Below are 15234 nucleotides of genomic sequence, written 5' to 3'. Positions count from 1 at the left end.
ATAAGTCCACACGTCTTTTAAGTTGCCAAAATTGGGAAACTTTGCTCTAGATATTTCTTCTGTTAACTTTTACATTTGTCACACTCTCCTCCAAAGAATGTAGCTAGGATTTAAAATAACAGATTTAATTTATTAGCGGATGAGTTTGAGACACACTTTAAAACCATCGGTCCCTTTAATGTTTGATGTAAATATAGATAAATGTATATAAATGCAATTTCATCCCATTTTACTCTTGTCTTCATCAATTCATTGTCGGCTTTCCTTGCAGGCATCTTGAAAAGCACATGTTACATTGATGTCCGCTGGTTTCCTTTTGATGTGCAGAAATGCAATTTGAAATTTGGTTCATGGACACACAATGGTTGGCTGCTTGATCTGCAAATGCTCGAAGCTGATGTTTCTAACTACATATCAAACGGTGAATGGGATTTAGTAGGTATGTTGAATTTCTTAAAGAAGCTTAATGAATCCAGATCAAAGATTTTCTTAAAGTCCTGTTAGTGAGGGATAATTATGTATCTATTTCTGTGATGCTACTCCAGCCATGCTTCAGTGTGTTTCCGTATCAGGTGTAAGATAAATATTGCTTCACTCATACATCTGCCACTGAGTAACACCTTTCCTAGGATCCTGCACCTTCTGGTTTGAGAGAATGGAATGAAGTAGGCCAAGTTTAGGATAAAGATAAAAGACTTTTTCCAAATCAAGTCAAACTCTGGAAAAATTTCTTGATTACGCCCTTGTAGTTTTCATGGAATCAGTTGGAGTTAGTTTTTCATTAAAAAAAATAAAATCTTTCCAGCTTTCCTACAGCCAATATATTTTCAGACTAATACCACCCAGTCCTAATTCTGCTCATCTTAGATGAGATAAGTTACATAAATTATATCCCACTAGGTCAAGGAATCAAAGTGTTATGTTCGGGAGGTCGGGCTCATAGAGACGAGAGACTCAGCTTAAGTGAACAACAGCTCTTTATTTAACAGGCTAGTTCTGAGTAAAAAACAGCACTCGCGGCGGCTCTTCTTATAGGCGGCCAATGACATCATCGCTTTGAGTTTCCCGCGATTGGCTTCATCCAATCGCGGTAGACTCCCAGCGAGCCAATCACAGCCGTCCTGACTGTCCAATCACGTAGCGGTCTTTGTGGACCAATAGGAATGCAGGGCTTCAAGCCTGCTGATATGGAACACAAAGGATCTCAAGTAGCCAATCCAACAGAGGAACATCAGATTGCCTGATTCCTTCTAGCAAAAGGACTGACTATCCAGTTGGCTCGCTTTATCTCCCATCCATCTGCCTATCCAGGACTTGGACTTTTCTTCCTTGGCAGTAACCCCCACTTCCCGAATCAAACGTAATATATTAACTCTGCTTTCCAACTATATACAGGTTGTCCTTGACTTACGAACACAGTTGAGCCCAGAATATATGTTGCTAAGTGAGAAATTTGTTAAGTGAGTGTTGCCCCATTTTACGATTTTGTTTGCCCCATTTGTTAAGTGAATCACTGCAGTAGTTAAAACAGCAGTGCGGTTGTTAAGTGAATCTGGCTTCCTCGTTGACTTTACTTGTCAGAAGGTCGCAAAAGATGATCATATGATCCTGGGATACCTCAACCATCATAATAATGAGCTAGTTACCAAGCGTCCGAATGTAAGTCACATGGGGATGGGATAATGGTCATAAGTGTGAAGAACGCTTTTTTTTCGGTGATGTTGTAACTTTGAATGGTTACTAAATGAACTGTTTTAAGTTGAGGACTACCCGTATGCCGTAAAATCGTTTTGGGAAACAATAATACTTCAGACATTGCTGAACTACAACTCCCAGCATGCTTTGCTGGTGGCTCGTATGCTAGCAATTTTAGATCAGCCAATCTTAAGAGAAAGAGGTTCTCCATCCTTGCAAACTAAGTGTACTTTCCCCCCCTTTTTCACAGTTTTTATTTTTAAGAAAGGAGAGAGTTGCAAAAGGGGTCCTTGCACTGACATATCTGAGGTGTCTTGTTTGACAGTGATAGTGTATCCTTCCCCTTTGATTCATCTGCTGTGGCTTTAGCTCAGACTATAATTTCAGTTTTCTGACACCCTAAGAACTGAACCCCTAAGAACTTGCATATTTTATTCGAAAACATTTCTTCTGTCAGCTTATGTAAAATATTCACAGGCTTGGAGGTGGGCCTGAGACTTCTATGCTGTTCCTACAGCTGATCGATTGTGACAGCAGTGGATGTGTGTGCCGCAACAAAATCATGGAATTTAATCCTTCACTTATCAGAGCTGTTGCCAAGAGCCAGGATTGGATTTAAACATAGTAAAGGTCCTAAGCTATGGGCTGCATTTGGCAGGGACTACAGAGAATACAACACAAGTAAACATGGCAAGAATGCTGCCAAGATGCATAACAATCCCAGGGTGGGATGGAGAAAGACCCCCTATGAACAGAAAGTGTGTATACAAGCTGAAAGAAGGCCTAATTTAATCAAAGTAGACAGTGCCATGCCAGCCATACAGGAGAGCTTAATTTATGGAGCTTTTCATATGTGACATTATAATAAAATCATGGCAAATAAAAATCTGAAATATTGGAGGCCCCCTTCAGATATTGACATCTTCAGGTTGTTGAGTTTATGGCTAAATTCAGCTCTGCCTGGAGGAAGGGATAATTTTTTTTCTTGTTATGAGTGCCTGCATATTTATATATTTCTTGCTCACACTGAAAGCTGGTGTTTGGGTGATTTCCCCCCTCCCCCCCAAAAAAAGCTGCAGAGCTTTTTGTCGTATGCATTTTTTTAAAAAAAGGCTGACTGGCAATGTCACAACTTGTTAAAATTAGGCTTCAGAACTTCTCCATATTTTCCCTTTCAGAGTTGATGTTCATACAGCACTTCTGTTTCTGTCAAGGCTATTGAACTTTTTCAGCCATGTCCGTTAGGCTTGCTTAATCCATAGTCTGGATGAAAAGTATCAAAAAAAGATATGTAAAGAGGGATGCTGAAAGAACCACTAAAAACAGAAGTAGCATTGGCTTTATACAAAGACAACAACAAAGAAAATAATTTCCATCTGCTCTCCTATAAATAGCTTGAGACTTACAACCTCAATCACTAAACATTGTAATAATGGTTGATTGCTATTTGCAATTTGATAGAGAGATTGAAGAATAGTCAATTATACCTTACAGTTCTATAATGAAACTGATCGGAAAAGTAATGGCTACTGTATATGCTTAGATAAATTTTTAAGGAACATTGATTAATTCTTCACTAGATATGTTTGGGCTGTTTAATAGATTTATATGGATTTTTCAGGGTGTACAATCATATGCCCTTAGTGTAAAATTAGTGCCATGACAAAACTAACTATTTATCCAGAGATGGTACTTGTACATTATTTCCTAGAATATTGTGGTCTTCACAAGAATTACTGAAAATGAATGGGACAGAAACATTAAATAAGCTTTGGGTCTCTGGATATTCAGGAATTCAGTTTTCAGTATTTCTCATAAATAGGCTGGTGAAGGCCATTCAGCAATTTCTACAGGACCACAGCTTCTCCACACTTTCTCTAAGAAGTAGTAAAAGGGTAAAACAATCGAAGTGATCTGATATAGGATACCTGGTAATCTACAGAATGAACAAAGTCACTAATGACTGGGTAGATTCTGCTGGGCTCTTCTATTCCTAAACTGGGAATTGGTTTAATACTACTGGTACAAACCACCTTCCAATTTTGAAGTCTAAATTCAAGTTTGCTGCCTCAGCTCAAAACATATTATCCATTCATCTATCATCAGGAATCTAATTTTTGAAAACCATGATTTCATACACCACTTGAACTGACTTAACACATTAGCAGAAGAGAAGAAGTTATGTCTACTCTGATTAAAAGAAGTACTAGGGGTGACATAACAGATAATAGATAACAGATAATCAGAATTGGAAGGGACCTTGTAGGTTATCTAGTCCAAGCAGGAGACCCTACACTATTTCTGACAAATGGCAGTCCAATCTCTTCTTGAAAGTCTCAAGTGATGGTGCTCCCACAACTTCCGAGGGCAAGCTGTTCCATTGGTTGATTGTACTCACTGTCAGAAAGTTTCTCCTTGTTTCCAGGTTAAATCTCTCCTTGTTCAGTTTCCATCCATTATTCTTGACCCCTTCCTCCCTGTGGCAGCCCCTCAAATATTGGAAGTCCGCTATCATGTCTCCCTGCTCCTTCTCTTTACTAGACTAGCCAAGCCCAGTTCCTGCAACCGTTCGTGATATGTTTTAGCCTCCAGTCCCCTACTCATCCTGGTTACTCTTCTCTGCACTTTTTCTAGAGTCTCAACATCTTTTTTATAATGTGGTGACCAAAACTATCTTCTTGGGTGTTAGCTATTGCTGCTAGCTCAGTATCATCTGCACATTTGATAAGTTCCCCTTCTATTCCCTCATCTAAGTCGTTAATGAAGATATTGAAGAGTACTGGGCCAAAGACGGAACTTTGTTGCACCCCACTGCTTACTTCCCTCCATGTAGACTTAGACCCATCTAAGTAGACTTAGACCCATACTCGTTGAGTATGGTTTGCCAGCCAGTTGCGAGTCCACATGATAGCAGTGTTCCAATATCTCAAGTGCTGCCATAAAGAAGAGGGGGTCAAGCTATTCTCCAAAGCACCTGAGGGCAGGACAAGAAGCAATGGGTAAAAACTAATCAAGGAGAGAAGTCACTTAGAATTAAGGATAAATTTCCTGAACAATTAATCAGTGGAACAACTTGCTTCCAGAAGTTCTTAATGCTCCAACAGTGGAAGTTTTTAAGAAGAGATTGGATAACCATTTGTCTGAAGTAGTGTAGGTTTTCTGCCTAAGCAGGGGGTTGGTCCAGTAGACCTCCAAGGTCCCTTCCAACTCTGTTATTCTATTCTATTCTAAGCGTGTAGACCAGCCTTTCTGAACTTAATGTCCTCATGGTATATTAGGCTTCAACTTTCATAATTGATAACCACTAAATTCAATACATCTGAAGACATCAGATTGCATAAGTAAGGTCTGGATCCCTGACTACCCTCAATTAGCAAGAATATTGACTGTTCAGCTGTTTTGAGAATGAAATAGCATATTTCTACGTTTATTATATTTTCAACTTGCTTCTGTGCAGGTGTCCCAGGCAAAAGGAATGAGATGTACTATGACTGCTGCAAAGAGCCATATCCAGATGTGACTTACACTGTTACAATGCGCCGTCGCACTCTTTACTATGGGTTGAACTTATTGATTCCCTGCGTCCTTATATCAGGCTTAGCATTGCTCGTTTTCTTACTTCCAGCTGACTCTGGAGAGAAAATATCTTTGGGTAAGGACTAAGACAATGCACAGTTTAAATATGTAGAAAAGGGTGTATCAGCAAGAGTTGACAAAGGCTGTACCTCTTTAAGGATTATTTGTGTTTTTGATTATATATACAAATATCCTTCACTGTATAGATTAAGCCAAAACATAGGAGAGACCCTTTCAGCCTTACTGTCTTCTACTATGCTGATCTCCTATACATAGGGAAGCATTTACGTTGATTATGCTCACAAAATGTATATTTTGTGTATATTCGTAGATGTTGTACTCTCAAATTGCAAATGGAGACGTGGGTACTCTATCTTTCTTATCTTCCTTTTTAAGTGCTTTGGTTTTATTGTATTGCGAACAGTTGCTGGGGTGCATCCACAGTTTCGTTGTACTTGTACAATGACAATAATGTTCTTCTAATTCTATTTCTAATTCTAATTCATATGTTCATCTATAAATACTACAATCTAGAATTCTACCATCTTAGTTTCAATTTTTAATGATACTGGCAGTGTGAAACTGTATATGGGGAAGAGGTCCACCATGAGGCTGTTTCTCCTGCCAGTTGGCCCTGCTCAAAATTGGGGAAATCTGGATCCAAAAGAAGAAAGCAGATTAATTGGAGAAATCTGTTGTTACTCAAATTATATTAGAATAGTAATGTTTTCATGATGTTCAGAATACTATTTAAAAACTTTCTACAACACACATTTCTCTTAATCTAGATATATTGCCTTTCTAATAAATGGAAGGTGTGCTTCATTAATGACCTTTAAAGTGGAAAACATTCATGACTTCAGTCCTGCTTCACTTTTTGTCTCTTTCACAATTTTGTTATAGGTATAACTGTTCTTCTGTCCTTGACGGTTTTTATGCTCCTTGTAGCAGAAATAATGCCTGCCACATCAGATTCCGTTCCCTTAATAGGTATGTTGATGGTGTACCACTTCTCATGATAAAAAATGAATCAGGTTTAAAACTGCGTAAAATTTATCTGGATCAGGTTCCTGGGCAACTGATGGGAAAGGGAAGGTGAAAGAGAGGAGATGGGAATGGCGGTGGGAAAAAAAATCTTTTAAAAATATTTCCCCCCCCAGATTGGAACACAAATTTATTTGCTTTATAGAATTAGATCATGATTGTAGATAGCAACTTTTGTTGTCCTTTGAGAAAGAGAAAAACTGCTTCCAAGACATTTCCTTTCTTCTCCAAACAAATTTCTTCCTCAAAAAATTTTTTGAGGAAGAAATTTTTTTAATCTCAATTGTCAATGGACCACACTGGGAATTATAAATACCGATAAATAAAATCAAGTTCTGATGAGAATGTTAATCCATTGGGGAATCTTTTCCATTCTTACAGTTCTGTAGCTTAGTTCACAAAATGCTTGGCTACTCTAGGAAAAATGCAACATAAATTTACTTATCAACAACAGATCAATTATTACAAGTGGAATGTTAAGTCTGCATAAAATTACTGTACAGGTAAAATGTTCATATGGTGATGACTTTTCAGTTCAGGAATGTAAATAAATGAGGCACATGTGTGAACCAATTATAGACTATCATACTGCCAAATACCAGAAATGTAGTTATTTCATAACATGTTAGTAGAGTATCAGTAGAGTATACTAGGTAGAGACCAAATTGCACTTTGTCCATCTCAGTTTTTAAAGAAGTCAATGTTAAAAATCATTTTTTTAAAAACCATAAAATTTGACATTCTCTCATTCAATCACTTACCCACCATCTATCTGGATTTCACCCAAGTCTTAGAGCTCTTTTCCTACTAGGAATCCAAGTAATTATATTCCTTTCCCTCCTTACTTTTTACCCAGAGGGAGTCCTTGTGCCCAGTCCAGGCACCCAAAGAATAATAACAAGCAGTGTTTGCTTTGTTTGAGAGCATGACTCCCTATTCTCAATTCTACCCAGATGTGGTTTCCCTAATAGTGCCATCTCTTCCAAGAGTAGTGGCAAAAGTGTTTCTAGAAGCCTCACCTGTTTTACTATTCCCACAATGCAGTGTACACAGGAGCACACTTCAGCTGCTGCTCTCCTCTATCATATCCCTCTTAATTAAATGTATTTATTCTCCTCCAATCCCATCTTTTCTGTCTGCTAGCCAGTCATACTTTCCCGAGCCTCTTCATTCCCCCAATCTCACTCCTCCGTATTCTATTTCTTCCTATAATCATCTGTTTACTTCTTTCATCATGAATCAGCCCATCACATCATCATCTTCTCCTTCTTTACAGCTCATCACCAGCCTCTGGCACATTCCTCTAAGCCAGGGGTGTCAAACTCAAGGCCTGCAGAGGTGCTTAGATCTGGCCTGTGAGACCAACCTGAAAATAGAAAAGGACTGGCCCAGGGCTGGTATTCAGCAGGTTCTGACCAGTTAGAAAGAAATTTAGAAAGAGAACCAGTAGCAGAAATTTTGAGTAGTTTGGAGAACCAGCAAATATCACCTCTGATTGGCCCCGCCCCCCTCTATTCGCTGCCTCCTGAGTCCCAGCTGATTGGCTGGGTCTTCTTTTGTTGCCCTGCACAGGAGAACGGAGCTGGAAAGCAGCTTAGTGGACTGGGGAGGGAATGGGATTTTGCAATAACCTCCCCCTGCCACGCCCACCAAGCCACACCCACAGAACTGGTAGTAAATTTTTTTGAATCCCACTGGAATTCCCCTCTGCCAACAAAAACGGAGCTAGGGAGGGCTGCATGTGGCAGAGGGTTGCAAGAAGCCATTGCAGCTGAAAACGCAGTTCGGAGGCACGTTTTCACTGGCAGAGCACTCGAACTACTACACACGCCGCCAGGATCACTGATGTTGGGCTGGCCACACACATACACACCGCTCCCCCAAGGTCAAACGCAACTCTGATGCAGCCCTCAATGAAATCGAGTTTAACACCCCTGCTCTAAGCATCAAGGAGTGACTTCATCCACCTCTTGATCCATTCCTGTGTACAACCTCAATATTTCTATTTGAATATATACATAAACATTTCTATTTAAATATATTCAAAAAAATATTTCCTTTATGTTTTAAATAATTTTTTTTATAAAAAGAAACATCAAGATATTTTATTCAGCACCATTAAAATAGAGTAGAGAGGAGCTGAAAAACTTGCGGGTGAGGAGGTCATCCTATCCCAAACATTGTGAACCTCAGTTAAGAATTGAGCAGATGCAAAACTGAGAACTGTAGCTTGAAAACATTTGGGAATGACAATAGGTAATTATGCAATGCAAATCCACAGGGCTTCATCAAACTAAGACAAGTAGGACAAGACTGAAAATGGTCTAATCTCACATCCCTGTGGATTAGTCATGCAGAAGAGCATCTTTTTTGAAGGTTGAGTTCCTAATGAACAAACCAGGTTTTCCAAGTTGATTTTGAGAGCTACTCTTCTTTCTTTAGGCAAAGTACGCCTAAAAAGCCTCACTGATGCTTCAAATACTTTTTTTTGTAATGCCTGAACAATTAGAGTATATCGAATGTATTTGAAATGCACCATACCAAGTAGCCATCTAGGTCAAGCATACTTGGTACCTTTCATCTGTTTAGTGGATTTGATTTTCCCTGCTGAATTGCCATAAAAGAAAGAATGATGGCTCTCACTACAACCCACAGAAAGACCCATGGCTCAAAAAAAGTGCCACTGGTTATGCCACTAAAGTGAATAAACTGTCCAGAAATGAGACCAGTCCAATAAACAAAAGCTTCCCCTTCTATCTTCATGAACAGAAATAGAGATTTCCAGCTCACACTTCTTAGTAGTCTTTACTGTAGAGGAAAACACCCTCTAAATTAATTAATTAATTAAGCAATGAATTAATTAATCAATGAGTTAGTCCAGCTTTTTCCACCTTGGAGACCAAGACAATTTGCTTTGGGTGCTAGCAGTTCGAAAGCATGCAAACATGCCGACCACATAACCATGGAAGCATCTTCAGACAATACCGATTCCCTCAGCTAGAAAATGGAGATGAGCACAACCCCCTAGAAGTCAGAAACGACTAAGCAGGGGAATTTTTTTACCTTTATCTTAGAGCAGGGATCTCCAAACATGGCAACTTTAAGACTTGTAGACTTCAACTCCCAGAATTCTTCAGCTGGCTATGCTTTAGAGATCTTTTTTTGTCTAGGGTTTGGAAAAATAATAATAATAATGAGAAACCTTCTGCTTTTCATGTTAGTAAGAGAGAAAGGAGATCTTTAAGTAGTTAGGAAGAGCAATTAGAAATGAGGAAAGCTGGTCTTTCCTACAAATCAGGCATTCTGAGAGACATACTAATTTATTTATATTTCTGGAACTGTGGTTTGGAGAATATTACAGTCAAACCAATGATATATCAAGGGGTCTTGGAAAAATACTACTAGTGCTGTAATAGAACTTCTGAATTTGTTCTGAGCTCTGCTGTGAGATTAGAATACCAAATGTAGAGAAGCAAATTATCCTGAGGAATTTCATGCCAACTTTTAACGTTATCCTCCATAATGTAGCAAAGTTCTGTACAGCTTTTGTGAATACGCACAAACAATTTACTAGTGCACATGCCTGATACACTCATATCCAATTCATTTAACTTATGGCTATGTAGTTTGTTGGTTTGTTTTCTACCTTTGCTGAAATTAGTTTATATATGTTTTGTTTTATTTGATCACTGACCAAATAAATATCATAAAGTGGATGACAATCACTGCTTTTGCCTTAAGGTTTTGGAAACTTGGCACCTAGCAATTATGTAGATGTCAACTCCTGTATTCCCCCTCAGGACTATTTCTAAATTTTCTGTCACGCAGCATTTTTCTCTTGTCTTTGTTTGTGAAGAGGCTGCAGAATATTTGTATTGCCTTGGACATTTGTATGTCTAATTGTATTAAAATAATCAGTACCTACAGATTTGATGTTTAAATTTAAATTGCTGTCTAATATATTGATATCTAATATATCTTTATACCTCTGTATCTATCTTTCTCTATATATATATCTCTAGCTCTACTTTTACTTTTATCCCTATCTCTATCTCTATTAAATATTATGAGCTGCTGAAAGGACATTTTAAATAGCTTAATTTAAAAAATAAACTCATGGAAAAAATTAAGCTCAACAAAATAGAGATAATTAAAAGGAATAGTGTTTTAAATCTTTAGTCAAATCATTTGAACCTCCACTATATGCATATAAGTAATCAAGATATAGTGCAGGATTTGTAAAAGAAAAACACTGGGTGGAAACATCTTTAAAGAAAAACAAAAGACTCCTTTGGTTAAAATAGCCTATTTTACCTAGGTCAGGGGTCTCCAACCTTGGCAACTTTAAGCCAGGCAGACTTCAACTCCCAGCTAACAAAGCTAAGCCTGGTGGACTTCAAAGCTGGCTAGGGAATTCTGGGAGTTGAAGTCTGCCAGGCTTAAAGTTGCCAAGGTTGGAGACCCCTGACCTCGAGTCATTTGTTCCAAAACAAAGCCAAAGAGTCTAGCTGTATTTATTAGCTCTACCATTCCTGCTGACTGCTGGTGGAGCACAGTCCTTGAAGAAATCCTTGGACTCAGAAGATGGAAAGGCATCCTGCCAGATTGCTTTGTGAATGCTAAAATGTCTTAATATGGCTCTGTTGTCCTCATTTGAAAGAGAAGGAAGTTCCATAGAAGTTTTTCAAAACCATTATTCCTTATGAAAATCAAGGAGGCCATGTGGTGGCTAGAATCTTCTGATTATTTTGCATTGTGATGTTGTTTATAGATAGGCAATTCAGCAGAGACTACAGTATATCATTGGGTCAACTTGGTAGTAAAGCTGTGGAAAAGTCAAAGATTAGACCCTGGAGCTGGAGATACTTTTTTCCTGAAACTTTGTAAGTCGCTGTCAGATGGAGCGAGCAGTTGAGTGAAATACAAGCACTCCTTGACTTAAGACCACAGTTGGGACTGGAATATCCATTAATAAGCAAAGCGGAAATGCTTCTGATTTTATAGTCCTTTTTTCTATGGATGTTAAGCAAATCATTGTGGTCCTTAAGCAAATCTATTGACTGCTTGTTGAGAGCCAGCTGGGGAGGTTGCAAATGGTAAATCACATGACAATAAGATGCTGCAACAGTCATAAAACCGTCCCGCTTGCCAACGGCCTGAATTTTAATCCCATGTTCTCAGGGACTCCATGACAGTTGTAAGTTTGAGGACTAGTTGTCAGTCAGATTTTTGAGTGCCTTTGTAACTTCAAACTGTTGCTAAGGAAATGGCTGTATGTGAAATACTATCTGTGGATAACCAGTTAAATGGACTGACCAGGGATTTTGCTCAAAGGGCTTTTCCAGAGAGATAGACAAGCTCAGATTTTAGACTGAAATAACTCTCCCTCCCTGCCTCCCTTGCTTGAATGAGGCTGTGCCTGACTTAAATGATATCCCACATGCTCCAATGTCCCAAACAGTAACGGTAACAGTCTTGCAATGACTGTCTCTCCCCATTGGTGTTTAATAGGCTTCTATAAGCACTCTGAGAAAATGTGCACACATCAGCTGAACATTAGGTGGTTGACAGTTCTCTGTGATCAACTATTGGCCAGGAAGGCCATCCCTTGCTCGGCTGCTCATTCACTATCATCACTGTAAACCCGTACTAGTAAACCATGTCATAATTGCACATAAAACATTCTGAGATTCTTGTTCAGCTCAGCCTCTTTTTTGTGTGTTTTAAACTGCAGAAAGGAGAGTTGGAAAAACCGTAAGGCTGGTTGTCTGGACAGAACCCCAAGACAGCTTCATATAAACTTTGTCCTCCCCTTTACCAGTGAAACTAGAAATATTTCACACTCAAGGAAGGCTAGGAGACATTGAATGGAAATTAATACGTGAGTTGTGTGGGCAATATGATCAGGCAATCTACGAACACAGGGATGTTTTTCAACTCTGCCTGAAATGTCAAAGCAACATGAATAGTTTCAGCTCAATCCAACTACTTTCCCCCCACACTACCGCAAGAGGGGATGGTAGAGATTCCACATTTATAAGAATAACCCATTGTATACCTAACAGGGAGTGTGCATTTCTTATGCGTTGTAAAAAAAACACATGCAATGAGCGTTGTGGCACATTTATTCTTCTAAAGCAGATCTATTAGTACCACCCGATGTTCGGTTTGCATAATTTGTCCCATCAGGCCTTTCATGATGGTCATAGGGGATTGGCGATGAACTCCCCTCAGCTTCAGAGTAGCCATTTGAGATCATTTCTTGCATTGTGGCCTCCTTTATTCCCACAGGGACTTTTTGTACTCATTGGCTGGGTTGAGTTCTAGAGCTAGACATATTTTCAGCAAGACAAAAGATGTGCCATGAATGGTCCTGGCTAGAGGCAGAGCAAGGCTGATCTGTTTCTCGCTATATTTATGGTCGTCTTCTCTCATACTTGTTTTGTGGCCACTGAAACCTCTGTCTCTTCCATTTTCTTTGCCTCTTTGATTATCTTTTTGCAAGAAAAGTGTTAAGCTGGGAAGATAAGACTTTTTCCCCCCAGTGTCTTGATTTTCTGTGTCATCCTAACTGAGTCTTCAGGCTAAATAACAACCTTGTTTGTCCCTTTTAGTCTGTGTGGAGACTGTTTTATATTTGTACTCTTTCCTGATATCTGTACCAGTACAGCTTTACCTTCTTGGTGGGAGTAGAAAGAAGGCTGCTGCGTTGGATGTATATTTTATGCTGCTTTGGATGTATATTTTATTCCATTTGCTTTTTTTTCCTCTTGATTTTTAAGCCACAGAAATCAGATGGATTTTGTATTTTCTCCCTCCCTCTCCCACTCCCTCCCTCCCTCTCTCCCTCCCTCCCTCCCTCCCTCTTTCTCCTTCCTCTTATCTCCCCTCTTTACCAGCCAAGTAGAAATGGCACTATTGATGAAGTTACAAGGGCATGGCAACCTCCATAGATCCTTCTGAAATATTTGCATGACTCTATAAGCCTCATTAGCATACAAAGTTCTTTGTATGATGCTACCTTTGCTGATTGAAAATTTAATAAACAAGAATAAGAAAGGAGAAGGAAAAGAAAGCAGGGGACATGTACTATTTAACTATTCCAATTAGATGAAACCAGTGTTTCATCTAACTTGAGGTCTAGTACTTTCCTCTACTCACCTGGGCTGCATAGGAAAGTGTAGTTCAGCAATGTCAGGAGAATCACAAATGTTCTGATAGCTGTGAATGGGTTCATATACTTAAAAAAAACTTAATGTGTATTTTTTAAAAAATCTGTACAAAGAGACACATCTTAGGATAGAATAGTGAAATGTTGATACATTTTAAAATATATAGGATCCCTAAAAGTAGGTTTTAAGGTATAGGATAAAAAAGGAAATTTGTTTATGAATGGAAACTTGTCCATAATTTGGGATTCCTTAATTTTGGTTTTAAGTAAGAGCGCTGACATCTATAGCTAAATGTCTGTGGAGATTCTCAGTCATCTGGGTCATGGTTGTCCCAAAGGTACCTTTTCAAGAGGCAACTGGACTTTCTGTTTTTTCCAGAAAGTCCCCTTCTCATCCAAGAAGCTTCTTCAGCTTCTGGGGGGGGAGGGAATGGGACTAGTGCCTTCTATGTTCATTCAAATTCTATCTTACCTAGACATTCTATCCTGCAAGTATCAAGGGCCTGCAAGTATCTTTTTTCCCCTTTCCATTCAGTTATATGTGATTCTCACAGTTTGCCTGTCAAGTGCCTGCAATTTTCTTAGCAAGGTTTTTCAGAAGGGATTTATGGTTTCCACTTTCCTGGGACTGAGCAGAAGGGATTAGCCGGAGGTCACCCCAGTTAATGTCTGCGGAGGGACTAGAATTTGTATTCTGCTGGTTTGTTGCCATTCCTCTTCTCCACATTCTGTCTAAACTATGATCATCCAGACTTCTTCACAACAATTTAAAATCACCCTCCCTGCCACTCATATACAGCAGCAAAACAATTTCCTCTAGAAAGTATACACGTTACTCAATGGGTGAATGGTCTGAATAGCCCAGAATGTGCCCTGAATAGTTCTATCTCTCTCAACTATATCCCTAACTGGAAAGAGAGTTCAGACTGCCATGAGCTGCACATGTGCTTCTTGCTTTCAATTACTACTTAAAAACATGATTGCTTATCATATGCATATGAGGTAGCCATTCAATATTTGTGCTGAAGATGTAAATAATTTCTTCTGACCAGCCCTTTTACCCTCCCAGTGATGGAATTTGGATTATCAATCAATCAATCAATTAATTCAATTATCACATTTCTGAACTGCCCACCATTTTCAAAGAGGTATGAGCTTTCAATTCTAAATTGTAAATGACATATACATATCCACTAGCAAATTTGTTTGAAAATATCTTCCAAACTACTTTCCCAACCATCCTGTGTAATGTCTTTTAGGACAAAGAAATTTTTATTTATTTTATTTATTTATTTTTGTCAATCACTTACAAGATAATAGGTATAAGTATATACATAGTTATGAATACATGAAATGGGTGCATATAAGAAAAATAAAAGAAACAGTAGGACAGGGACAGTAGGCACGTTGGTGCGCTTATGCATGCCCCCCCACAGACCCCTTAGGAAAGGGGTGAGGTCAATAGTAGACAGTTTAAGGTTAAAGTTTTTGGGGTTTGGGGAAGAAACCACAGAGTCAGGTAGAGTATTCCAGACATTGACCACTCTGTTGCTGAAATCATATTTCCTGCAATCGAGTTTGGTGTGATTAACCTTGAGTTTGTATCTATTGTTTGCTCTTGTGTTGTTATGGTTGAAGCTGAGGTATTCATTGACAGGTAGGACATTGCAATGTATGATTTTATATACTATACTTAGATCGGACCAAAGGTGGCATAGTTCTAGATTTTCTAGGTCTAGAATTTCAAG

The 15234-nt window shown here is 38.8% G+C and overlaps 1 protein-coding gene across 1 annotated transcript in view; it reads left to right on the top strand.

Moving 5' to 3' along the window:
• LOC113415457 (neuronal acetylcholine receptor subunit alpha-7-like) overlaps positions 1 to 15234 on the top strand; it is a 92492-nt gene that overhangs the window by 59023 nt on the left and 18235 nt on the right. The window contains exons 6-8 of the mRNA XM_087957451.1: positions 272 to 439; positions 5153 to 5347; positions 6175 to 6261. Of these exons, the coding sequence (XP_087813577.1) occupies positions 272 to 439; positions 5153 to 5347; positions 6175 to 6261 (450 nt within the window). The remainder of the gene's footprint in view (positions 1 to 271; positions 440 to 5152; positions 5348 to 6174; positions 6262 to 15234) is intronic.

The sequence above is a fragment of the Notechis scutatus genome, chromosome 2 (genome assembly GCF_049901735.1).
Source record: "Notechis scutatus isolate UNSWTSFEM ecotype Mainland chromosome 2, rNotScu1.2, whole genome shotgun sequence".
Classification (NCBI taxonomy): Eukaryota; Metazoa; Chordata; class Lepidosauria; order Squamata; family Elapidae; genus Notechis; species Notechis scutatus.
This window is presented reverse-complemented; position numbering and strand designations above follow the sequence as displayed.